The sequence below is a fragment of the Centroberyx gerrardi genome, chromosome 18 (assembly GCF_048128805.1).
Source record: "Centroberyx gerrardi isolate f3 chromosome 18, fCenGer3.hap1.cur.20231027, whole genome shotgun sequence".
Taxonomy (NCBI): Eukaryota; Metazoa; Chordata; class Actinopteri; order Beryciformes; family Berycidae; genus Centroberyx; species Centroberyx gerrardi.
In genome coordinates, this window is record NC_136014.1 from 23307657 (window position 1) to 23335471 (window position 27815).

The 27815-nt window shown below is 43.4% G+C and overlaps 1 protein-coding gene across 1 annotated transcript; it reads left to right on the top strand.

Moving 5' to 3' along the window:
• The first annotated feature begins 39 nt into the window (after positions 1–39).
• ube2j1 (ubiquitin-conjugating enzyme E2, J1) lies at positions 40–27771 on the top strand. The gene is made up of 8 exons (XM_071899279.2): positions 40–405; positions 12711–12784; positions 14080–14211; positions 14757–14841; positions 17314–17419; positions 21077–21206; positions 21434–21562; positions 25917–27771. The coding sequence occupies exons 1-8, from the start codon at positions 375–377 to the stop codon at positions 26223–26225; spliced, it is 996 nt and encodes a 331-aa protein (XP_071755380.1). The 5' UTR covers positions 40–374; the 3' UTR covers positions 26226–27771.
• Positions 27772–27815: the final 44 nt, after the last annotated feature.

The window sequence follows — 27815 nt, forward strand, 5'->3', positions numbered from 1 at the left end:
TCCCGAGAAGAGGAGGACGAAGAAGAAGAAATCAGCCCGTCAGTCAACTTCCTGTTTACGTTTCCACAGCTGACGTCACACGGCTGACATTTAACTAACAGTTTCAAACAGAACACCAGATAACTTGTGAAACAACTCTCAACATATTTTTGCCACGCAGGCATTTGAATATCTTCTCTCTTACCAACATACTGGATTACCGAGGAGACTGAACGACACCCAGTTTTGACTGTCTTGGTCAGATTTGAGGAGCGAAACCAGCTAGCTAGGTTGCTAAGTCTAGCTAACATTAGGTAGCTTGTTAGCTAGCTAAGTTAGCCGCAGAAACTCAACAAGACTTTCATCGCTAAATAGACTGCATAACGTCTCTCATTATGGAGAATAAGTATAACCTCAAGAGTCCAGGTAAGCGTCCAAGCAAACATTATTGTTCTCTCATTCTGGAAGATAGCAGGTATCAAAGCGAGTTTGCTAATGTGACTGAACCAGCTGAAATCCACTAGTTCCGTATTGACCTAAATAGCTAACAGTTGGCTAAAATATCCCCTTATTACATTGTCTGATAGCGTCCATCCTCTGTCAAAATTAAAGCATTACAGTGACATGAGCTACATACTAAATATTTGTGCTAACTTGGCTCTTAGTTTTTTGTTTTTTTTTTAGATGTGCGAGTTACTGTCTACTTGTCTCTTTGTAGTTTTGTACTGTTCAGTATTCAGAAATCATTCAACTTCCTAAAGAATGGCAGTGATGCATTCCCCTCCACAGCTTTCTTCCTGAGCTCCAAAAGGCATTTACTATGAATATGTGATGCTGAGTATACCTTGTTTGGGTCTACGTGGTTAGACGTTTGTTTGTGAACAATGTGAGGGTGTGAGCAGTGAGTGTTTTGTACAGGGAAGTCAGGTGGGGTATCGGAGTGACAATAGTGGTGATATTCAAGGTGTATTGGGTTATGTAGATGGGCAGCGATCCCAGCAACAAGTAACAAAGCTCCACAGTATCAAATCTCCAGATCTTTTGTGGCAACAAGCTGTTCCTGTGTAATTAGATCAACAATGGTGAGGCAACTGGTTATCCTGTTTAGCTTAAAAAGTAGAGCATGGCACTAACACTGCCAGGGTCTGGGGTTTGAATTCCCCTGGAGCAACTCATGCTAAAATGCACTCATGGTCCTGTAAGCCATTATGGATAAAAGCAACCACCAAATGGCATGTGCTATGTTATGCGACTTCTTGGACATTGTTGTCTTAACAGAGTTGCCCAAAAGGTTGCCCTGTCATCACCTTAAGAGCTCATATCAGAGCACATTTATTCGCAAATGATAATGACACCTATGCAGGACACCCATTCAAGTAAATGACAATAATGAAATCAGAAGTAAGTCAGGAAATGTTTTTCTCTAAGGCCACAATAGTTAATAAATTCTTATATAAGCCACCCACTTTTACTATTTAATAAGCCATTTAGTTTTTAGAGTAAAATAGGATCTCTAGCCTAAATGATGCAGCCAAGGTTTACCAGAATTTGGCTGGTGGTAATTTACCACCCTGCTCAGAAGCTTTAGACTTATACAATATAATACAATATAATATAAGTAAATAGAAATGCAAATTAATAAAATTTTTATTTGTTGGCATTTTTAAGATTTATGGATATCATCTTTATATTTGAGGGCTTTCAGTGTGTAACTGGCCTGGCAGGCCATCTGGGTGAATTTGTCTTCCCACCTGGCTTGGAAATTGGAAAAATTAGTAGAAAGTATAATATCACTAACATGGCTTGAGCATTTCATATATAGAAATGTGATTATACAGTCAAATGTACAAGTCCCCTACCAGATTTCAGCATTATATTGATTTAGGGCCCAGTGGAGTATTTCACAATTCTGTCATCATGCTTGCATAGCTAAGTTTGCCGCTGGGCTTACAGCGGCCCTCCTTCACAAGCAGGTGTTACCAGGCATAACAACTTTTCTGGGGAAAATGGAAACTCAGAATTTATTAGGTCAGAAAAAAAAAACCTTTGGGCTGGCTGCCTAAGAGTACAGAAGGCAGGGAAAACGGCACAAAAGCTAAAACAAGATAACACAGAATCTTAGCACTGAGTTAATGCCACGTATCACCAAGTGTAAGTGTGTCATGGAAACTTGATGTTTGATCTGCACTCCACATCTGTCTTGCTCCAAGGACACACACACACACACACACACACACACACACACAAACACACACACACACAGGTGCTCAGTAGACCCCTGCCACACTAGATTTGTTTAGACTCAGTGGTTTGGAATGGGTGATTTCAGTTTTCGGTTTTCAGTTTTTAGATTACAAGTTTCAGAATTGCTCAAATTGTATCTTAGGCCTAAATCTGCTGGGGTTTTTGTTTCCTGCAAATGTTAAATCGCTTTGAACCAGTTCTTCTCTTGTCATATTCTGTTAATTGTGTAATAGCAAGTAGTAAGGTAAGGCTAATCACTGCAGTGTTGTATATTAAAAGGATTCCTTGACAACATCCAACATCAGATCCTATGTATATCCTATTTTATTCACTGGGCTCTTGTCACATTGTGGTAAGAGGGTTTCTCTTCCATTGGCACCTTCAATTACCTGAAAACCTTGTTAGCATTCCTCATTCAAACCTTGGATATGGTTGTCACAAATGTAGCTTGAAACTAGCAGCAGCACCCACTAGGTTCTGAGAGAAATGCTAAGAATGTTAACAAGCTGATTTTGAGGAAGTAGGAGAATGAATGTGGAAATTTTTACCCTATAATATGACAGGACTTGAATATGAATATGAAGAAAAGTAAGACTCCGTTTCAAAATGTCAAGGTATTGCTTTAATTCTAACACTGAATTGAATTTATGCAAAACATAGAGGAATGAGGTTGCAAAATCATAGCATACTTCTCAAAATAAAACGTGAATTTCTATAACTCTTGAAAATTTTAAAAGCTGATCTTATCAGTGTCAATGGCCCATCTCTGCTTGTACGCTTGAACGAAAGTAAAAGTAGAAACTATCCTAACACCAGGTTTATCTTTGGGTGTGATGAAAATAAAATTTCCCCAACAGGGTGAGGAAATACACTATCAGCTACATTTTTAAACAAACGTGTATGCTGATTACGGTCTATGGCTGATGTTCTGCCCTTGACAGTAGACCTTGAGTGCGCCAGCTGTTGCAGCATTGACTCAGCCTGGCCTCTTGTTTTTCTGTTCATTTCTCTGATTGGCCACATTGACAGTGTTGTTGTTACCATCACCAACAGAATTGGACAGGGGTTAGCCTATGTTTTTGCCCCATTCCTTCTGTTTGTCTGTTAGCAGGATATCTCAAAATTGATTTGCACAAAACTCTGTGGAAAGATTGGTCATGGGGCAAGGAAGAACTGATTAACTTGTGATACCAATTGGGCAAAGGGGGGCGTGGTGGTGGGTGTGGCTTCTTACAAAAAGGCATATAATGTACAAACATATTCACGTAACAACATCAAACTTTGTGGCCTATCAGCAGACATAAGAAGAGGCAAACCCTCCATTATTGGCTCAATCAAACAACATCGGGGCACTGGAGAGCTCATTTCCAGTTTAGACTAGCCTGGTTCCAGACTCCTGAATCACGCCCCGCCCACTTTTCAGATTTTGTCGTGTGAGTCAGAGAGTCCGGTGTTTCCCTAGTCAACGGCTTGTTCTCACATGCAGAAACAATCGAGCCAATCAGCACCTCGTGCAACGGTTGCAAAAGACTTTTGCAAAAGACTTTTGCAACCCCTTAACCAAAAAGCTGCGTAACTGCTGCTTAACTTCTTAAAAGTGGCAAGAATTTGAACAGGCATATCTCATGTCCCATTTCAGGTACAGTCATGAAAATGTGTGCATCTCCTCTGACATGTGGAACTGGTAGGCTGTAGCTTGACAGTTGCATAGTGTTGGCGAAGGTATGTGCTCTACTGAGTGCCATCTAGTTTGCCGTTGTTTTGATGTAGCTAGGCTATATGTTTGCTTTTACCAAATACAAGTCATGCCCCTCAGGAATATCAAAGATTTACTTAACTGTACCCTACCATACCTTATCCTACCCCACCTTATCCAAAGTAGCGTGCTATTTTCACCATATTCAGGAGCCGAATGAAAGAGTGGGATTATCTCTCTTTTGTACTCCTGGCTTTACCTTGCAGCTGAGTGGGCTGAAAGAAGCAGTAGCAGGAGAAGAGCAGTGAAAAGTACTCAGACTTTGGAGGAGGTGGCAATGAGCGCCAAGGATCTTTTCCTCCGTCTACCACGCTCTGTGCATTTTGTATCGTTGGAGTTAGCTCGTTATTATGCAATGGTGTCTCCCCGCTCCCCTCTGGACCAACTGTGAATCATCCCTGGCAGCAAACACTCAAAATGTGTGTTACGTAAGATGATTTTGCGTACAGGGATTATCACCCTATCGCCTTGGGCCAGTGACCGGACCTCTGCGAATCACTGGGGGCCGGAGGCACTTCTGTGGGAAAGGGCTTTTCCTTGTCACTCCCGCTTATTGTTATCGGAAGGAAAAGCCAAAAATGGGCATGGGATGTGAAACTCAACGGGGGATGCTGAGCGCTGGAGTGCTTGTCACAGTGCATCCAGGCATCTGAGGTGACAGCGGCGTTAAGAACACGTTGCGCTGAGATCTGGGATGCACCCTAACCCCCCCCACCCTCCATCCCCCATTGCCACTGGCCTTCAAGTCCAACTCTGCTGCCTTGGACTCTTGTCAGGCTCCATCGAGTTTCACATGTGCTCCAATCCTACTGTACGCTCAGCGAGGCCATTAAGGCCAGTGCTTCCCCTATATGCACCTAGCAGCAGCGTTATGCCGCTGCTGAAATATGACCGCCGCTGCTGAATTATTTTTTTTTTACGAGAGGAGAGGAGAGGAGAGGAGAGGAGAGGGCTCCGTCTTATCTCTTTAGAAACTAACATTATATTATTTTGCGCTACGGACGCTTCATATCCAGGTCAGTTCACACACTTGTGAGTAAAGCATATAAACGAGAAACTTTGCGCTTACCTGATAATGTCAGCACAAAGATTATAACAACAAGCACTGGGTAGATGTCAACAACGAAGCAAGCAATGCTGATCACGGATTCAGGATTATCATTCGCCCAAGGGAAAACAGTCCTGCAACTTAACGTGAGTATCGCACAGTAACGTTACAGCAAATGCAATCATTTGATAGGAATACGCAAGGAAAGACATATCTGTTAAATAAACAACATTTGGAAGAGCCATCTTGATACAAAGATAGTAGGTATTCCACATGCACCGATTGTTTTCTTCTTCCTGGAGGCGGGCCTTACTATGCGCGAGGGCCACCGTGACGCGCGAAAGCTGTCAATCTCAAAGACAACTGACAGATTCCCTCACAGAGATATTAACGTTACATATTATTTGGATAGGATTCCCTTAAAGAAACGTCATAAATGTAAGTTATTTTATCATTGAAAATGTCATTACATTTAAGTAAATTAACACTGTTTGATAATACAACAGTGTGGTGATGCAAGTTGATTCTGGAAAAAAGGACAGTTAAGAATGAATAATTGGAAGAATGAATGACAGCTAGCTAGCCGCTAGCTAACACCCAGTGGATGTAAACGGTCACCCAGTGGGTGATATGGGTCACACATAAACTAATAGCTTGTTTGTCAAATCACGTTTGAATTTTCAGATGAGTTTAAAAGACTGGCTGATCAAAAGAAGAAAGAATTAATAATTGACAATAAATGTCAATAATTGTTTTAAAGATTATACTTTTATTATGTTCAATAAAAGTGTATTTTCCTAAATCTTGAGACACCTCATATGTAAGCTAGACAGACATTTCTCCTGCTCATTACTGTGCACAAATGTACTGTATGTACTTAGGCCTCAAGAGCCCTCCTGGTGCCGGCAGACACATAGAAACCTCCCGGCAGGGCGCGCTTTGCGAGCGCACAAAAAAACTTTTGTGCAAAAAAAAAATGTTCACCTTCACCTCCGCTGCTACAACTCCATCCTAGGGGAAACACTGAAGGCAATACGAACTTCATTGTGCATGCTAGAGCAAACGACAGGGCCTCATCTATCTAAGAATTCTCTCTGCAAAGCTGGACGATGCGATAATTAGCTAGTATTGACAACAAAGGATGTGTCCAAATGATTGATTATTCAATCAAGAGCTTCATAACCTCGTTCCCTTACTTCTACAATTACGCCGACCCTGGCTACCTGACCAGATTACTGGTACACTGCAGCAAACTTAGTAATGCCCCATGAAGTTTAGACATGGCTGCTTTGTGTAGAGCTGACAGCCAATCAGTCTGATTGATACAGAGACATTGTTTTTCTTTGATTTGATTGGCTCACAGTCAGAGGGCGTGTACGGTGGCCAGCAGGGACAAAGTTTGAGAACAGGCAAAGATTAAAACTGAACAGTACATTATGGAGACATTCAAATGTTATCGTCTCAAAAATTACTGGCCAGTATAGCGGGTGGCACTTATTCATTTATCCACCAAAGACAAATTTTACTGGCATTTGATGCTTGGCGGGTATTTATTTTGGACGCTGGGTGTTTTTTTTCCCAGGATAAGTTTAAAGATGGAAGTTTTGTGGATGGATGGATGGATGGCTGGGTAGATGGATGGATGGATGGATGAGTAGATGGATGCTCGACAGAGGAGACCCTAACTTTGCCCAGTGAGATCTGGGCCAGGCTCCCGTCGGCACTTGCAGTGGCCAGGATATCATGTCCATGACCCGAGGAGCTTAGAGTCCCGGGCTGAGTCTGAGCTGTTGGCCCTGCCATCAAAGCTGGAGCCGCCAGCCACCGTCCCAGAAGATCTGGGTGGATGAGGCACTGAGCTGACACTCCCGAGTGGCTTTTCTCTCATCCTGGTGTGCCTGTCCAACCCTGATAGTCTGTCGCACCTCCGTTGCACCCCTGAGTCCAAACTGCACGGCGCTGATGGATTCCCCAAGTGGGAAATCATGACTGGTGCACAGAAAGATAGATGAGGAAGTTTTTTTTTTTTTTTTTAAGATTTATTTTTGGCATTTTTTTATGCTTTATTGACAGATAGTGAGAGAGAGAGACAGGAAGGTATGGGAGAGAGAGGGGAGGACATGCAGCAAATTCTCTCTGTCTCTCCATTCCTCTTTATCGCTCGCTCTGTCTGTCTCTGGGTGGGAAGGGTGGGATCTTTAAAACTCTCAGATTCTGTAACAACCTTTACATGTAAAAATAAGATTATTGGAAGCAGAGGCTAAATAAAAAATATTTTTGATTTAGGAGGTCAGAAGAAAGACAGAGGTGGGTCATCTAAGAAAGCCTTGCACTTTCTCCATATAGACAAGGGATTATACAGTATATATGCATGTAGATAGATAGCTGTGGGTGGGAACAAACTGTTTTTTGCTCATAATCACTCTCTGGAGTCTTTTCTGCACACTCAGCCCTCCTCCACACAGCCTTAATGTTTTAGCTAAATGCCTCATTTGCTGCTGCTATGGGGATAAGACCTGGCACTGCTGGCTTGTGCCAAGGCCTGCTGGGTAGTCATGTCCCAGTTTGGAGAAGGCTGCTAACTCACAGAGGCTGTCAGGACAACTTACGCCACACATCAGCCTCACTGTCACCTCCAGCGTCAGGCATAATGTCCCATACATTAAGGTTGAAGTTGTGTATACGTGGGCGCCATACAAACAATATAGTCTAGTAGTAGGCCTACCTCTGAATCATTTATGTTCCAAGGTTCCTACGCAGGTTTGGAAAGTCTAGAAAAGTAGGGAGAATTACTTTGCCAAGCTGAAAAGTTTTGGATATTGTACAAAGTCTATAAAATCATGAAGAAATGTTGCTTTTCTGTTGCAATACACATGGAACTACCAACTTTTTTGTACACCCAATGCCCTTCACATAATTGAGATATTCGTTGTTTTGAAGAATAGTCTTCATCCGCTGTGTGATATGGCCTAGTTATAAGCCATAATACCCACCTACCATCAGCACAGAACATTGAATACAAACTAAAATCTTCAAATGCTGTCAAGGATTTTAGGTCTTGGACAAAAGCGTGGAATTATGAAATGGAAAATGTGTAGGAACCCAACAATAAAAGAAACACCTACAAAGACAAACTAAAGCAGACAGACACACACACACAGGGATTAGACCTACATAGCGATCACTCTCCCTCTCTCACTCTCATCAATGCAGTGCATGTCCTCCAATCCCCTTCTCCATGATGTAGCTTACTTTGCATTGGCAGCACAGGCAAACGTTATCCAGAATAGAAATATAGACTAGCATATTAATAAACTTTTCAAAGTTTCCCTCCTGGCTCCCCAATGGTGGAATGACATTCCCACTCCAGTCACAACAGCACAGTAACACTCCCCATCTTCGGTTGTAGGTTAAAAACACCTTTTCAAGAAGTAGCTCACGTCACCTTCTCCCCACTGAATCCTCTCCTCTCTCCTCTACTCTACTCTAATTGCGCTCAAAAATATTTCTCTCTCCATAGCTCTTGTTTTGTTTTTTCCTAGCTCTTCTCTCTTGCATGATGATTCTGTGGTCACAGGAATTTTGTCAGGACACTATGGCCCTGATCCTTGCATTCATTACTATTGGTTGCTTACAATTTTGGTGATGTAGGACTTCAAGGATAATACTAGTGTTTGTACCAGTCATCTAGGTTGGCCCCTCTCCTTCACATTATCCCTGCTTTGTCTCCACACAATCAGCGTAGTTGGAGATATCAGAGCTCGTTTTCATCCCTTCAGAAGAAGCCATTTGCTGCCATTCATTTTTCTCCAGTATGAAAAACATCTTTCACACTCTCGAAAATTGCCCAAGCTAGATAATCCATCAAGGTATACATGAAGCCTTGATTTGGTTTTGTCAAAGTTTTTCTGTTTTATTGTTTTTTTATCGTTCATTATACCCAAGTTTATGCCTGAGCGCATTCAGAAACCTTTCATTGGACCACAGAATACTTCTGCATCTTCGATTGGATGAGTGATGCCGCAGGGCGGGCCTGTCACAATGTAAACAAAGGATGTTGACAAAACTTTTCAGCAATTGCTGACATCCGTTGTGATTATGTTACACTCTGCTTACTGTCAATCACCTGACACCCGCAGGAGGAAATGGAAGTCTCTGCCAGGAAATAATCCCTCAAAAACGTGTCGCCTTGCAAATTTTGTCACATCCGTGCCTCATTAGCTGGAATAGCAGTCAGTTTCAAGCTAGGTTTGACACTGTAAAGTTTGCATTTTCACAACAACGAAAAACAAGTAAATGTTAAAAAAAAAAATTAATGACATACAGCATGCATTGCAAAATGGTTGGGGGAAATGTCAACTAGACATAGACAGTAGTAAATGGGCTATAACTCTAAATGATATTCTCCCTTAAAGCTCATTCTGCTGTTGCACTCTGTCATCTGAAAGCTTAAAATGATTATTTCATAATTTGAAAGGTCTACATGGCATATACATAACAACAACACACATCATTTACATTTTAGGCATGTAGCTCATTGCAGTGAGTGACCAGGTAGATGGTTCAGCATCTTGCTCAAGGAAACTTTGACAGGCTGTTGCTGGACTGTTCTGATCATACTTCCTGACCTTCCAGTTACAGGAGTCTCTCTAACTACTAGGCCGCCCCACCTGGTGTTGGCTCAGCATTTGGGAGTTTGAAATGTTACGTGGCTTCTCGTGACTGAGGGAGCTCAAGCTGTGGAGTGCTGCAGTCCCATGTTTAGCTGTTAACAGATCACTGCTCAGTTAAGCTTCCTGCCTGTTATTTAATTGTTGGCTCCTGTTGGCGGCACCACATGGCAAACAGCTTTGTCGCATTTTGGGTTTCTGTTGAAGCTTAGCATTTTCAGAAAATCCAACTAAAAGATTTCCAAAATATGCAAAGTATCCTCTTTATTGTTGTCACTGTCATCGGATCAAGAGTAGAATCAGGAAGGACAGGGGAAAAGTAAATTAAAGAAAAACATATGGGTTCACTCACAATGTGCATCTAAAAGTGGGAGTATTTGTTGTGTTCTTCTATCTTTCTATTTTACTTGATTTGATTCTTTTAATGCAATGCATCTTGCTTGTTCTTTTATATGAATTTTATCTTTTTATCTGTCTTTTATCTGCCTTTTATTGATGTAAAGCACTTTGAGCTGCATGTTATGTATGGTTATTATTGTCTTTGATGATGTTGGTTATAATGACCTTAGTGTTGTTTTGATTGGCCTCATAATTTCCTTCATCATTTTTTATGCATCTCTGCTTCTTTGCATTCTGAAATGTAGTTCAGGCTCGGTCTCTTCTGACAAGAGGATACGGTTGGCCCAGTTGTAGAGTACTTATTCAGTGAAATGGACTGCTTTGTTTAAGATTGAAGGCAGATTGGCTCCATTCCTGTTGCAAAAGTTAGAAAACATCGCTGAGTTTGGTTACCCTGGGATACATTCCCCTGGAAGGCTTTTGCAATGCAAAACTGCCAAACCATGAGGTGGTTTGTTGATTGTTTTTGGGCCAAGATGCTCCGGGCAGCCTAATACGTGGAGCTTGAATTTCTCTTTGTATGGGATCAGTTTCTCATCTGCCCCCCATTTTTTTTTAAAGAAGTATAAGCTTTATTAGGAGTGTAAGCGCTCTGTGACCTTGTACCCTTGTAAACAGGGAGAGGCGGGGGGAAGCAGTGAAAGCACAGACACACACAGCCTGTCCCCCATTCTCCTTGTGCATCCAATGAGGGATTACTGTGGTGGTTCACGTCTTCAGTGAAGAGTGTCTGGCCTCGGGCTGAATCAGACGGAACACGTGCCCTGAAAGCCGCGTGGTGTCAGGCCATCTCTCTGCTCCACTGCTTCACTCCCCCAGCCTGCAGATACTCACAGCTTGCCTTGCCTTCCATCCCTGTTATTTGCCCCCCCCACCCCCTTGCTCCTGCCCCTCCTCTTCTCCTGTGTTCATTTCACAGCCTCCATTTCTATCTCAACACCCTAGCAGTCCGCACTCGATTGGATTCCAAACCAATTTTGCCTCCCTGAATACCTCTTAGTTCCGCTTTCCTTTTCACAATTACTTTCCAATTTTCAGCTCTGTACTGCTTCCTCTTCCAGTGGACTGCTAGCTTATAGCAGCAGTATAGCAGCCCATAAGAGCATGGTTAGAGAAAGCTAATTGACCTTGCTGTCCGACAGCTCAACCGCTCCTTTGACCTTGCAATGAGCAGTTTGTTAACATGCGGCTGAGGCTGTGATATCAGCACCTGTTGATGTGGCTTGTGACCTTGTGTTAAAGGATGATGGGTTGGAGTTGATAGGATTTAACCCCAGGCGAAGCCCTGGACCGGCTCTGATGTGGCCACCCAGTGAAGCCTTGCCTACCGGAGTAGCCGGCAGCAAATGCCAGAAGGCTGCAGCCTGGTAGTCAGCATTACATCAAGGAGCGTCCTTGTGTCCTTTCCTGCCAGGGCAGTGAGTAAACACCCCCATCCCGACCCCACCCCCTCCCCTCCCCTCCCCTCCCACCCATCATTATCGTCACCACCATCATCAGCCATACTTGTGTAACCACCCATCCCAGAGTGATGAGGTTGTCTGTATTCAGATTAACACAGCAGGCCTGAATGTGTTGTGGGCTGGGCCGTGTCACAAGGGTTAATGCCAGCAGATGTTTCTGTGGCGCCTGATTCTCAGAACACGTTGTGTCTGCACGTCAACTTCCAAAACCCCGCCATGGGCAGTAATTGACCCCTTAAACACAACTGAAAACTTGTTTACTTCTGTCCCGCCTTGAGCCTGAGTTACAAGTTCAGCTGTGTTTGTTTTGTGCAGTGGCAGCAGCAGCTTGCCTCCTGCTCCCCAGCATGGCTCCTGCTGTCAAAAATCATATGCTAATCATCTGCCCATCCTTTGGCAACTAAGTTTCAGCAGTCTTTTAACTTGACCAGATCTTAACAGCGGGTGCTGCGTTGGCATGTATCCATACATTTGCGAAATGTTTGAAGTCCCAATTAGGATTTTATTTCATTGGGCATATATTAATTCTGCATAGAAAATCTTTTAACTTTCAGTTCCCACTGTAACTCAGTATAGATGTCCTTTTTTCTCTCTGCTAAATAAACCATTTATTGCATCTAAAACTCATGATCAGCTACCATAGTCCACACATCAAGGGCTTACTGGGAGAAGAGATGAATAGTTGTGGAGCAACAGCAGTGCCATAGGTGGTGTTTTATCCAGATTCTGGATTGCACATTTGAAGGAGCATTCTTGTTGCAGCCTTTACTGTGGCAGCTTGAATCAGTGTGACAGTCAGTGTGATTTTTAGCAGAGACTTTGTGCACTGCAAAGTACGCGGAGCCCCGTCCCTTTGCATGCTCTTGTCTGTCTGTGTTAGCGCCCCCCCTTACCGAGGGCAGCAGCACATTTCCAGCCCTCTGCGGCTCAGATCAGGAATCTTGGCCACTGAAACTGCTGCAGATGGGAATCCATCGAGACATTTGGGTGGAAGCAGGGGGTCTCGCACGTGGTTCCTCTGGGGGGGGGGGGGGGGGGGACTTCAAACACTGAGGATGTCAGCTGTAATGACCATGAAGAGGCTGTCGACTGTTTTACCTTGCAGGCACTAACCTCTGTGTTTGTTTGTGTGTTTCTTTGTTTACTCCCAGCGGTAAAGAGGCTGATGAAAGAGGCAGCTGAACTGAGGGACCCCACAGAGCATTACCATGCCCAGCCGCTGGAAGTAAGTTCACCACTGTACACTACAGTACAGTAACAGTAGTTCTGCTATATTCCTCCAGCAATCGAGGACAAAGAAGAACATTTCCACCGCTGCTAGGTAAAATGTGAAATGAAACGAGTACACATTCTGTACAGTCCCACAGACCGTTTGCGGCGATGATGTACAGTTCATTTTGAATACAGGAAGAAGAAGAAGAGGATTGTGGGAGTTGTGTGAAAACTTATCAGTAGTTTTGTTCCAAAAAGAGATATCCACCACTTAATCTAGCTCTTAGAAAATTATTGAATAAAACAATATTAATAGAAATTGGTGCACTGTTTGAAAGATAAGGTAGGTGACTCGGGTAGCTTAAATTGCTGGTTGACAAAATGGTAATACTTTTACAGATTTCATCCCCTATATTTTACGGGTATTGAATAATGCACTTGAGGCAATGTTTTATTTTTTTTGCCAAAATGGACATATATCATTTGGGAAATGAAGTCCTATAAATGAACCCACTCTCCAGCTCCCAAAGTTTAAGCTCAGTGTTTACAACTGCAGCTTTAATCACAATGTAGTGTGCAAATGAGAACAGTTTTAGGACTATAACCTTTATTTTTTTTTAAACAATATATATATTGACATTTTCAATTTCAGTTTACAGCATTTGTGACAGGGAAAATACAGTGATTACCAAAATCCTCCCTCCCAAACCAATCCTCGCCGGTCACTTCCCTCCCAGCCCCCTTCCCAGCCAACCCAACACATACCCATGAAAAAATAAAATTAAATAAATGAATGCGAATAAAAATGGCCGGTTACAGTGTACTCAGTAAAGCACAAGCAATAAAAGGCAAGACATCAACAGTGGAGAAGTAGAGCGAGTACAACCATTTTATCAAGTGTGTTATACCAAGAAGAAAAAAAAAAAAGATACCTGTTGTTACACCATTAGTAGTCTTTAACCAAGTGACTGTAAGATGTTTTCTAGATACCACCTAAAGTCACTCCAACATTTGTCAAAAAGACAAGGTTTTTTTTTTGGACTATAACCTTTAGAACCAAAACTGGGACCAAAACAGGGATGTGCAAAACCAAAATAAGACAGACTTTGAGACAGATCTAAATCAGAATTACCACCAAACACCACTGCAAACAGAAAAACTGTAGGGGGGGGAATCACTCCACAGGACACATCACCGTCTGTCACCGTCTGTCACCTCAGAGAGACACGACAAGTTACCGGGTTCAGTGTTTTCCTGATGAACGTGTTGGTAGTTTTCGCTCAATGTGACATTTCCCCCACTCCGCAGGATAATCTCTTTGAGTGGCACTTCTCCGTTCGCGGGCCCCCAGACTCCGACTTCGACGGCGGGGTTTACCACGGCAGGATCGTGCTTCCCCCGGAGTACCCCATGAAGCCCCCGAGCATCATCCTCCTCACAGTAAGGCGCCGCCGTCGCTGACGAAAGCCACGTCTCAATCACATCCGATTAGTCGCCCGCTGAGGCGACGCAGAAAGGCATCAAGTCAGATGATCAAAGAGTGGAAAATGGACAGCATGTCATTTAACCCTCAGCCATTTCTGGTTGCATCACACATAGTGACAATTGCCAGAACAAAGTCAGGGCTGTCACCACGCTGTCAGACAGAATTGCAATGGTTTTGTGAGAATATGAGATTGTCTTATTATATTCAGGCAGCCGTATGAGACCTGCACTAACGACAGCCTGATAAAAGACAGTCTATTCTGAATTGTTGTGACAGATGCTTTTATTATATGTCCAGCTACCTTTTTGTTGTTTTTTGTGTTGTTTTTTTGACTCTCTCATTTGTTCTTTGAAGGCTCTTACTTTCTTTCTTTGCTGACTAGCAGCCAACATTGCCTTCTTTTCTCACTCAACTTCAGTCTGCTTGTTATAACTTTTGAAGATGTATCTTTTATATATTTATCTCCACCCACGTACCCACCCACACCCTCTTTTTCTAGCCGAATGGAAGATTCGAAGTCGGGAAAAAGATTTGTCTGAGCATCTCTGGCCACCATCCGGAGACCTGGCAGCCTTCTTGGAGCAGTATGTATCCTCAAAAAACACGTAGACAGCTCCCTGCATGCACCTCATTCCCCAACCTCCTCCAACTAGTCCTTCTTTCAGTTAAACATCAGGGTTCCTACATAGTCTGGAGAGTCTGGAAAAGTATGAAAAATGAATTTGATCACTTTTTTAGGGCTGGGAAAATTGGGGAATCACACAAACTGTCTAGGAAAAGTATGGAAAAATATTGACATTCAGTTCTGATGTACGCAGGTTTGCACATTTTATGTAGCTGTAGGCCCACTGTCATTTCACCTATTGTGTTGCGAAGAGTAATCTTCAGTGACAGAGGCCTGGTTTACAGTGATATTGCCCATCCACTATTAGCTTACATCTAAATGAAGCAAGTAAAAATTTGAAATCCAGCTACAAAATGGTTAAGGTTAGGAAAAAGTATGGAATTTTGTAGTGGAAAATGTACAGAAACCCCCGAAACGCAGCCCTCCAACCAACAGCGCACTACTTTTGTACCTCCAGAGGTCAAGACTGATAATTCGTATAGACTGGTCAAGACGTTCTACCAAGAACTCATTTCAGTTTTCTATTGGTAATCCATCCTATTGCTGAGTAGTCCTTTCATGTTACTTCCCAGCATGGGATTTTAATCACAGGGAACTCAGTGGGAGACGGTGCATCTTCCTCAAAGCATTTTTCTATTCCTACCGTTTTCCTTCTGTGACAAAAAAAAAAAAAAAAAAATGCTTAGTCCATATTAAGGGTTTAAGTCAATAACAGAATTTAATCAGAGACAAAGGTTGTGCTAAACCTCTTTTTGCCCCTATATGTCACATGGCCCGCCACGGTGCAGAGATTTGAGATCCCCTGCTGGGTTCTTGATGTCTCAGTACAAGTTGTCTCCCAGCCTGTTTAGAATGACTCGCAGGAGGCCGGGCGGGATAATAAGTTTCAGCGAGAAAAATGTGACAAGCAGGCCAGCTGTATTGATTCCAGGGTTACACTTGCTAGCGTTTGCGAGGTGGTTTGGTTTGTACGCTACGCCTACATATTTAATAAAGTGTGGCGAAGTAATTCAAGCATTCCCTCTGATGTCACTTTGGAGAAGATGTATATTTTTCTTGGGATGTAACGCTCGCTCTAGCCCCTTTTCCCTCAAGCTGTTTTTACAGTAGCTGTATTTCTGTCTGCAGTTGCCACCGTTTCTATCTGCAAATAAGTGCTATTTTAAGGTCTAGTCCAGAATACATTTGGCTATACAAATTTTAGGTACATTCACATAGATTTTTGAAGAGTTGGAATTGTACATAAAAACTTTCATAACCCATTGTGACGCTAAAGTTGGTAAGTTAGTAGACTTATCCAAACAGACTTACTGCTGTTATCAAAGCAAAATGTGCTTCTACTTCTAGTATTATTCAAGCCGGCACCCACTTAATGCAGCCAAGGTGTTTCAGTTCCATTTTTTTATGGTAGTAATGAGTTGCTTTTTGCTTTTACTTTGATTTTGCTCATTGCTAAATCCAAATGAAAGTAAGAAAAGTCTGATTTAATGGGTTTTTGTCTCAGGCTTCTGTGCAACTGCATAATTTGACAAGGTGTCGAGGCTACTGACAGCCACTGTACTGTCAGCCGTATCAAGAGCTCAGTCACTCTGTTTAAGAGTGGAAAAAATGTCTTCAATCCAGTAACTCCAGTGTTAAAGCAGTGGTGTTTCAACAGTGGGAGTCTGACTGGGGGTATAAAGATGCTACGTGTTTAAGTTAGTCAGTATTTCACTGTGAAAGGAGTTGTAAAATTAGCCGTGAAGTAAGTTGTAATTAGCAAGAATGCATTCAAACGCTGGTATGCTGGTAAAATAACACTAGTATTGCTGTTGGCAAAAGTATCCTTCTTGTTTTCATTTGGCCCAATTTTGGAATCCTTGCCTTGATTTCATATGAAATTTAGGAAATCCATTCCAGTAGACTTACAGTAGGGAAATAACGAAATATGCCGACTGAAAGCAGCTCACGATGATGATAAAACACAGTTTTGATGGCCATTATCATAAAACGTTTGACAATTATAAAGAGAAAATCCACCATGGACAACCCTCAAAGTAGGCTTATCCTGCAAAGACGGCGACACATAATGGGGGATCCAGATGTTTTATTTAGTGTAGATTGGATCGACCGGAGAACAGGCGAAACACAGCCACACAGTCATAACATCTAAACAAACAACCCCCTGACCCCGACCATATTGTGAAACGTGTCCCGTGCCAGCTGGAGAATACGTGAGCGGAGGCGCGTGGTGGATGTCCTCACCGAGGCCCGGGGTAAATCCAGGCTTACGCACAGAAAACAAAGCATTACTCCTGCTTATGTAACAGGGGTGCTGAACCTGACAGAATGTACCGTCATGTGATTTAACCTTCTCCATTTAACAGGTATTTTTTTCTAATTTTTTTTGTTTTTTTTTTGTTTTCTCTCCTCTTGTCTGTTTCTCTTTCAGTTCGGACTGCCCTAATAGCTATTATCGGATTCATGCCAACCAAAGGAGAAGGTGCCATAGGATCCCTTGATTATACCCCAGAAGAGAGGAGAGCCCTTGCCAAAAAGTAAGATTTGGTAGATGAAAACCTTTCCAGTGTTTACTCTCTGCGGAGCGTGTGTTGTGTACACAGTTGATTGGATGGAGAATGATAATGAAGTGAGTGTGGGACACAGTGCGGAACAAACCGTATCGTATAGATGATATGCATGCATCATTACCACCTACACACAGGTTGAGAATATGATCAGTACCGGCTTTACAGGCACAACAACAACACAACAGCAAACTCGAGCACAGGACAATGCCCATACAAGGCAAGTGTGTAAAGAAATTAGCACCTGAGCCACAGCGGACGTGCCTCCTACAAATAATTTTCTGGTCACAAAGGGAAAGAGCGAGCGCCCGAGCCGGTCCTGAATTTGCAATATGACAAATTCATTATCGCCAAAATACTCTCTGTCTCTGGCTGTGGCATGTGTGGGCATGTTGCTCTTTATTTAACACTGCATTCCCCTCAGAGAAAATGGTACAAAGCCAGGAAAAGGAGAGAGCGAGGATCCAGCTAAGTCGCCGTTCTATTAGCAGATGAGGCGGGGGTCTTGATCAGCCGGCTGTTTCATTAGCACATGGAGATGAGATAGACGGGAACACGCTCTCTTCTATAAATACCCGGCTGCTTATCTCCCTGATGGAAAGCCTTTTTTTTCCACCCAGGCTACAGCTGAGGCAGCACTTCACTTTGGTTCTCATCTCCTGTTTTTGTGCCCCTGGTGATTGTGAGAGCTGTCAGTCAGCGATGGGCCCCAGCACACCAGGAAACGACTCCCATCCAATATTTTCAGAGTTTGCTGTGTGTTTATGACTGACAAGTAAACTGCCAAAGAAGTTGGCCAGCTTGTGATGTGGCAAAACAAACATAAGGTCCCTACACAGGTCTGGAAAGTGTGGGAAAATATGGATAACAAAAATGTCGTTCAGTCCTGATACACATGACAGCTCATTGCTGTAGCTGCAGACCTGCTGTCATTTAACATATTGCGATATTTGTTGTTCAGAATAATCTTCAGTTAAAGAGTGTAGAGGCCTGACAGCCATATTGCCTACCCTTTATCAGTATAAATCATGTTGATTACAGACCAGCATCTTCAAATAGAGTCAAGAAACTAAGGAAAAACTACAGAATTTTGAAATGTCTGTAGGAATAAATTTACTTTTTTCATTTATTGCCCCCTTAATCTATTTTTTTAAGGGGCATTTTGGTCCTTTTCTGGTGCAATATTGTTAAACTATGAAATAAAACATTTGCATTGCATATTGGCAAGCAAAACTTAATATGTACCAATATGCCCTACAGAAGAGGATGAAGCTGTTTTCCTCACTCTCTGTCTCCAACCAGTCCATCTTCCACCCCTCGATTGCTGAGTTTTTTTTTACAATATTGGTTGTTTTATTTTCTGTTGGCGCAGTGGCCTGCGTGGGGTCGGCATTTTCTACTGCTGCAGGCTGCGTACTCACTTGTTTTCTGATTTAAAAAAAAAAAAAAAAAAAAGCTCAGTTTTTCTCGCTCACAACACACTGGAAAGAATCATCCTGTCATAGGCTCTCGTGAATCGGCATGAATATTTGACAACTTGACAAATAAAATGTGGGTGAAACAGGGTCAAATGCAAAAACAAGGGTACTCCTAGTTATCAGGGGCATTTTTTGCTCCCTCGCTTTGAATGAATTTTAAAAGGCTTTTTTGCCTCGAGCCCTCATTAAATTCTGACCCTGGTAGGAACACTGTGCAACATTTTTGTAATTTCTGACATTCAATATATTTCATGTTTTGCATGTCGCAGAATCTTAATGAGATTTTAGCGTTGTACCTTTCTGCCAGAGGATGATATTGAAATCAAATTGCAGGAACAGTACATCTCAAGTCACGACTGACTTGAACAAATTCAAGTTGAATGTTGTTTGTATCAGTAAGTCAAATGATAACTCTGTTCTCTCAGTATGCAGTCTCCAGTTAAGTTTTACAAACCAAATCCAAAGTTTTTGAATTTCTTTTTGAGTGCAAATGTGTTCTTTATGATCAGTGCTTAATGCCCAAGTCATGTGAGCAGCCGTCAACCAACCATGGCGCCTTTCTGCGTGGTTCCCACTTCTGAACATATAGATTGGCTGTGTAAGCCGTCATAGTCCAGTGACTTGCTGTCTGGAGGCTTAAGAGAACATCAATCATGCATCACAATATGCCTGGTGCCTGATAAGCCCGGCCTCTGCCCCATCTCCATCTAACTTCACTTGAATGGGAAACCAACCGCCATACTATCACTATAGAGGAAGACGCTGATTTGGATTGCTTAATACCCCCTAATGTATCCAAATCTATCCATGCCTCCTTTAGCCTCAGGAGCCTCACGGTGATGATCTGGTATTCCTCAGAGTGTGATTCATCCCTTTTCAACGCAGCTTTAACATCAATCCATTAGCCGCTGCAAGGAATGATTATGTTTTCTGAGACAAATCCACAGAAGCCTCTTTTTATTTGTTACATTTTCACGTTTTTTTTTTTTTTTTATACCATCACTGCGCTCTGCGGCTGTGTTGATCCTACTCTCAGCGATGTTAGAGGGTGACAGATTTGGACTGAGGCCTGCTGTGAGGACAGACATGCAGGACTGAGGGGCACATGACAGTCTGGGCAGTTCGCGGCGAGCTGGCATGTAAATGTGCCACAGGTGGTGAAGGCAAAGCAAACCTGTCATCTGACTATACACAGTGAGGCAGCCAGCTAAGTACAAATAGACAGGCAAGGCCATAAACACAGATGTACACAAACACACTCAGACACAGATGCACGCAGCGTTTGAAGCTGGGGATTCTGCCAGTTTGTTTACAGGCTTCATACGCAGGTCTGGAAAGTCGAAGTATGGGAATTGAATTTGAAATTTTCAAGCCCTTGAAAACTTGATAATCAGGGTCTGACATTCACACCCGCCCAATGGTAAAATTTGTCCTTGGCGGATAAATCAATGAGAGCCGATGAGACGTGAACATTTGAAAGTTACATACAGTGTTTTTACAGTGTGCCTTTTCTCAAACTTTGTCTTTGTTGGCCACCGTACACACTCTATCTGACTGAGCAAAGCAATGGCTCTGATTGGCTGCCTGTTACTCCTGGATGGTTAATTAGCCTAACGTTTCTTAAGGATATATGTATATCAGAATGTGACATATGACAAAATGGGGGTGGGGTGTGTGTGTATGTGTTTTGGGGGGTTTGTCAAAATGCATGTAATGTATTTTGAATTCTGTCGCACTTCATGATGAATTACAGAATTGATCCGTTGTGTATGTTAGTGAGCAACTTTTAAATTAACACACAGTACCTGATTCTGAATACAAAATAGCATTGAGGTGAATGGGTAGGGTGAAATATTTTGATGAAAATTTGGAAATTATTTGATGATTTTGGCTTGTAAAAATTTATCTTGGCAGGTAATTTTTTTTCAGTTTGTAATTTTTTTGATTATTTTTTTTGAAAATGTAATTTCGGGCACTGTTTATAAGTTTTGTGTGTTTTAATTGTTGTGAAGCATAATCTTCACATCATATCGCCCACACACTATCACTGGGCACAGACTAAAATTGTAAAATCCAGTCAAGAAAAGAAGGTGCAAAACAAAAAGTGTGGAAATCTGAAGTGTATAATCTGCTGCCCGTGCTCTCACAGGTCCCAGGACTTCTGCTGTGAGGCGTGCGGCTGCTCGATGCGTTCAGCCCTCCTGGCTCTCTCCCCCAACAGCAACCCCAGCCCCGAGGACCACAAGGCCAAAGAACTAGCCCAGCAGATCAACTTCAAGGTACAAACACTCGTCACGGTCGATTCACAGTTGGGTCAGTGATTTAACCCTGAGAGCCACTGAGCTGCTGACAGCACAGGATAAAAAGGAATGTCTTAAGCTATTTTCTTTCTCTCTCTGAGCAGTCAGGGCCACAAAAGGCAGACATTTCAGCAAGCGTTTGCTCAGCGTTGTGACAAAGGGCCGAGGTACATTGTGGATGACGGTAGTTTCTCGTGTCAACGCAGGCAGAGTCCAGCTCGTCCAGACAGGCCAGTGAGAGCGGAGGGGCGGAGAGCGAGCCGTCCACGCTCGCCCAGGAAGAAAGCTCCACCTCTGGGGAACAGGAGGACGCTGACGAGCCCCAGGCTGAACAGGTAGGCAGGACAGGAGGGCGCATAGCTGTGTAGCAAACCCGCCTGCAGCCCGTCCATCACCTACTTAAAGGAAAAGTCCACCCTTGGATCCTCAATACGCTGTTGTATATCAGATATTTGTGATGTTCAGAGCATTCCAGGAGTTTGGTGAAGAGTTGTAATTTACTTTTTTGGTGGACCACTTTCCCTAAATCTGTGTCGTCTACTTCTTCAGTTAGTAATTTCCTCCATTTTTTAGAATGACTTTATAAATAAACATGACTAGACTTGACTAGACCCCAGAGAACGGGCGTGAACTTGTTGCATTAAGCTGCAGGTTAAATGTGTAGGAGAGAGCAATATTGATAACATAGTACGAATTTTTCCAGTTGAGAATTGCACCTCTTACTGGAACAGGGCTTAAAGACCTCCGGCCAGGTGCTGGATTTCCGGCATATGGACGTTTTAGATTCAAACTATTTTCAACAAAAAAAAAAAAAAACTCACTCCACGTGGGTTTTTGTTTTTGATGCGTTTTATCCAATCATATTCAGCGAAGCAAAGCAATATTTTACATTTACCAATGGAATGCGAGCAAGTTTTTTTTTTTATCCAGTGAACAGCAAGCTACTTTCTATCACAATCCAGCTGTAGCACAGCTGAAATATGGAAACGAAGTTTATGAAAGCTGGTGAAGATACACACGTCACTGAGAGAGCAGTAAAAAACAAACGGCGATAGGTATGGATTGAATAAACAGGTGGAGACGGGAAACCGTTTGACACTTGGTGCGACAAATTAAGGGAACCGGGTGTTTGTTCTGCACTGTGAGCTCAACCAGCAGAAAGAAAGTGCTCTTTCCACATGAGGTAAATCCCAGACACAACGCCGCTATGCGCGCGCTCCGATATCTGAGCACACCGGGAGCGACAGCAGCAATGACAGACCGGAACATGATCTCTCTTTCACAATTTACAGTCGTCATGCAGCATAAAAATGTGGCATTGCTTTGGCTGTTCTCTACAGAGCTGCCCAGGAGTCACCTGGTAAGAAAAAAATAATAGATGTGGAAATCCATACGGGCACCGACTGGTAAACCGCGCACGGCTCCATGCGCACGGAATAGTAAACCGTGCCCTCGAATTAGTGATCAGTGCGCACGGAGTCCTAACCCATGCCCGCGGATTAGTAGACCGCGCACACGGATTTGTAATATGTATATTGATAACGTCAAACAGGGACACAGCGGCCCACAGAGTTGCATATACAATTTAATTAACATGCTTTTTCTACAAGCATGATTTATAGGGAGTAAATGGGTTTCATATTGTCACCAAAACACACATCGGATCATAAATTAGACCTACTGATGTGATTAATCAATGGTTATGGTTCACATATGGTCTAGGTGCCTAATGGCTATTACAGCTCACTATATGTATGCCAAGCTGTGTGTAATGGCTCTGTCTCACTGTATATAGGCCTAAAAGTCCCTCTTTGATGTTATCAACGTAGATATTACAAATCTGTGCGCATGGTTTACTAATCCATGGGCACGGTTTCCACATCATTTTTTTGTTGTACCAGGTGACCCCTGGGGGCCTCCACAGTTATCCTTATTGCACTAGGTTTATAGATTAATAATGATGTGTGTTGAATATTCATTCATTCAGCACAGAAATGTGTCAATTGTTTTCGTTGTTTTGTTATCGGACTAGTTTTATAGAGAAATAGAGAAATAAGTGTAGTGTGCTGACTACACCCCCCCCCCCCCCCCCACCCTCATCAGTCAGGAACATTTCAGGCTCAGAATGTTTTTTTTGCTTTAAGCCCTGCTGAAAACTTAACAGGTCTCGGGGCTGCATTCTGGTCTATTGAGGCTGCTGTCGGTGGAGAAATTGGTCTCTCTGCCTCTTCTGCGATGGATTTCTCCTTGTTTGATTGTTTAACGTCGGTGCAAAATGGCGGCTCTAGGGAGAAGCCCTCGCTCTTTGATTCCGAGGAACTGACATGAAAACCTGACGTGTACCGTTGATGGTTTAGATAGATGAAAAAAAATATTGTAGCTGTGCTGGAACTATCTCAACATGATATCACAGCGGCCACATTTGGCCCGTTATCCGTGAGAATAAGAAAAACACACCTTTAAACAACAAAGTGGACCCAGGAATGAATGATACATCACCAACAGCAGTTTTTTAACAGTGTTAGAGGTGTTTTAGGGTGGATTTTTCCTCCTTCCTCCCTTTAATGAGCTGTCTCTGTCACCGACATGGGACATTATTCATGCTAAGCATTATTTACGCTTTGCTATACCGGAGCGTTAATTCTTCTGCCTGGTTGGAATGTCTTCGCATAATTCTTCTCAGGTCTGTTTTTTCGATGCGGGTTAAATGTTCCCCCATTATGAGAGGTACTGGGCCGAGCGGCGGGCGTCCCCGAACTCCGCAACACAGAATCAAAAGGATTATTATATACGGTGCTGTCGTTATCCGGCTAATTATCCGTCTTTCATGGCGTTCTTTTTTAATTGGTGGCACGCTTCATCACCTGCTGACATCCCACTGTGCCGTTAAATAATTTTTAATAGGTACGGGAGGAAAATCGTTCTGCATGCTGACTGCACAGGCAGCACCGTGCCAGCCAGCTATTGGTCGCGCCAAGTTAAATGTGTGAAATCAAGCAGCCAGACATCGGCGCTCTCTGTTGAGATCGTAGCGGGATGTTTCCACGGGTTATTTTCACCGCTTTTGATGATACGGGCGAGAGCCGTTGCCTAAGAGGATTGATTTTTGGCGCCAGCTGCTCCCCGCAGAGTCAAAGCGACCGACTGAAGGAGCAGAGAGGAGGGTCAACTTAGATTAGAGTTGAGTCCCTCTGAATTTGGATGAACTGAGGAGGGCGACGTCAAATTGGACTCGCCATCTGCCGTGGAAGTCGCAAGGAAGAGATTTAAAACTCGTCCCGGACGAGACGGGGCGGCCCACGCCGTCCCGCCGTGGCCGCCGTGCTGCCGGACTCAGAGGAGTGCACAGAGGAATGCAGAATGACTTCTTATTGTTTACTGCTTCCTGCTCACTCCTCGGTTTCTCTTACCTCGACAGGCCTCCCTCCTCCAGCCTCCAGCCATTCTCTAATTGGGTGAAGCGTGTGCTTTCTTTGTAAAGCCCGAGCCCAACAGCATCGCTCGCTGGTTAGCCGTCCCCCCTGATAGCCTCCTGTCCTCTAGAGAGCGGGCTAATTTTATCTGCTTGGGCTACTATAAATGAACAGGATCATCATAACTTTGTTTCTTATCCTTAACTAACTTCAACAGAAAGTTTTTAAAGGATGAAGTTGAAAAATTGGAGTACTTTTTAATATGCTGATCTAAGACGTTCATGAATTGCGCATAGTTATTGCTGTGAACTACCATAAAAGCAAAAGCAGGTCTCTGATGGTGGGCAAACAGATGGGCTGTTGGGAAAATCGCTCACAGCATTCATTTTGTCTGTGCATGTTTGCAACTATTTGTGTGTGTGTGTGTGTAGGTGTGTGCATGCATTAATGAGTCGGTGCATCTGTTTGCACAAAACACAATATCTAACATATTTAGGGATGTCTCAATTTTGATTGATCAGTATTGGCTACATGACACCAGACCAAATCCCGATCCATTTATGTATTTAATTTCTCCCTCTCTGCTCCGTTTACGCCAATTGTTTACGCCAATACTTTAGTTTGTATTCTATAGAGAGATCCCCACACACAGGCCAAAACAAATCAAAGTACAAGAAAAAAATAAAGTATAAACAAAACTTCTGCACTCTTTGGTCCATGCGAGTCTCTCTAATTCACCGAGCTTTCGGTCTAGACAACCCCGTTTTCCCTGATGAAGGCCAATTAGACCAAAAGCTTGGTGAAATAAGTAAAACTCACATGGGCCTTTTGTTCTTATACTTTACTTTTTTTGAACATGGCAACAATATTAAATATAAAAGACATGCAGGCAGGCTATTTATTTTTAATGCTGTTGTTTGAGTGCTAAGCTTATCTTTCCTTGCTTGGTTTGGTTTTACTGATTTTAGATCGATAAGAGTGATGTTTGTAGTACGCAGCTGTTTGTAAAAAAAAAAAAATATAAAAATATAAAAAAAATATCGGATGGGGACTTTGTATCGGCAGATACTCGGTATTAATTGACTCGGATCAGATTGTCTCGGCTCCTATTGCACGCTCAGCCGTCCCAGTGGGGGATCCCTCTGTGACTCGGCCCGCCCGAGGTTTCCTCCATTTTTTTTTTTTCCTAACAAGGTTTTCTTGGAAGTTTTTCCTTGTATGCTTCGAGGGTCAGGACAACATATTCACTGTATCCATTCTCTGTCCTCTCCTGCAGGCAGAGGCGTCTCCAGCTGATGAGGAGGAGGAGGGACCCCGCCCCTCCCCGACCCCCGGCAGCGGTCGCCCCCTCAGCCCCCGGCAGCGTCGCGCCCAGCAGCACAGCCAGCAGCAGGGCCAGAGGGACGTCCGGGAGCCCGCCAGCCGGCCCACCTTCCCCGTCTTCGCCGCCGCCCCCCGCCCGCCTCAGGACGCCGGCCGCGCCGGCTCGGCCGTGCTCATCGTGGTGCTCACTCTGGCCTTGGCGGCGCTCATCTTCCGCAGGATCTACCTGGCCAACGAGTACAAGTTCGACTACGAGCTGTGACGGCGCCGGGCCCGCTCCGCCTTCCCCCGACGCGCTCCCCTCCCCGCCGCCGAGCGCCGAGTCAACCGCCGCTCCTCCCGCCGCCCGCCGCCCCGGCCGGACTACGAACAGCCTCGTTTTCCCCCGCAGCCCGGCACGCCGAGCGAGGCAGTAGCTGACACTGTTGACACTCTCCCCCTCCCGCCTGTGTGCAGAGGGCTTAGTTTACAGCGAGGGGTAACTTTCATTCCTGCGGAGGAGGCGGTTGACTCACCACAGCGCCTCGGGGCGTCTTTTAATCGATGTGAATTTTGCTCTCTAGGGTGTAACCGCATTTTTAAGAACGGGAAGCTTTGTTGTGTTTGTGATCGTTCACCAAACACATACACTGCGCTTCCCTTTTTTTTTTTCTTTTAATTTTTTAGACTGTTGTCTATCCTAGGGCTGCCGCTTGCACATTATTTAATTAAAACTGTAATATAACATGTAAAGTACATGGAATTTTAGGGGATTTTTGTTTCAAAGTGATTATTTAATTGTGGAAGCATCCGCACATGCTGTATGTGCAGGTTACCTGCTGCTCCTCATGCGCTCTACCTTGCTGATGTGTTGGGTCAGCTCACTTCACAACAGTTGGGTGTCACAGTAAAGATGTTCCCACCAATCCTGTGAAGGGAAAGAGCCCGCCTGACTGATTCAGCGGCCGCTAAATATGCTTACTGAAGTACAACAAGGAGGGCGGTGTGCTTTGAACTGTTATCGACACAGCGGCGCTTAATAGTGTGGCGATCTGAGGGATTATTTGCGCTCGTAAAAAAAAAAAAATAATGTGGCGTTTCACATCGGTCTTCAAAAAGCGCTCAAGCCAAACAGAGATTTCTTTTGTAGTGTAAACCGGCAGATTCAGCCAGTTGTCCGGCTCCTCGCCACACAAGCATGACTCATTAGATTCTCAGTCGGATTCTGCTTTTACTACTATTTTTCTGAATTTTTTTTTTCCATATTCTGTCCCATTTATTTACAGTTTTCCTCCTTCTCCCGAGCATTAATCTCTTGTTTGGCTTGCATTCTCTGAAGCCGGATACAAACAGCCACGTTTTTTTTTTTCCCTACCAGTGTAAAGAGACCCAAACACTGTCTAACATTTGCCCCCTTTTTTTTTTTTTTTTTACACTTTGAGTTGGGTTTATCATTCCGATGAGACTCCGCTCGAGAGGAACTGGGAATTTAAATTAGTTTCTTTGCAGCCAGCGGCTCTCACTTCAGTTAGACATGTGCAACAACTTGGCAGCATACAAATAGCCTAGAGGTAGTCATAGCACTCTACCTGTTGAGGGGAACAAATCTGCCTGCAACCGACCCACACTTGGTAGTTTTTTATTTTTTTTTCATATTTGAGCCACGTCTAATACCTGTATGTTTCCAGGTGTTACTTCAGGTCAGGAGAAATCCTCTGCGAACATCCGTATTCTCTGAAGATCTTCATAATATCTGCCTCTTCAGTTGTTGTGCCCAAGGCCTATATAATGGGATATAAACAGAAAATAAATCACTTGAATAAAAAAAATAAAACACACTTTTAATGTGTCACATTTTATAGTGTCTTGAGGG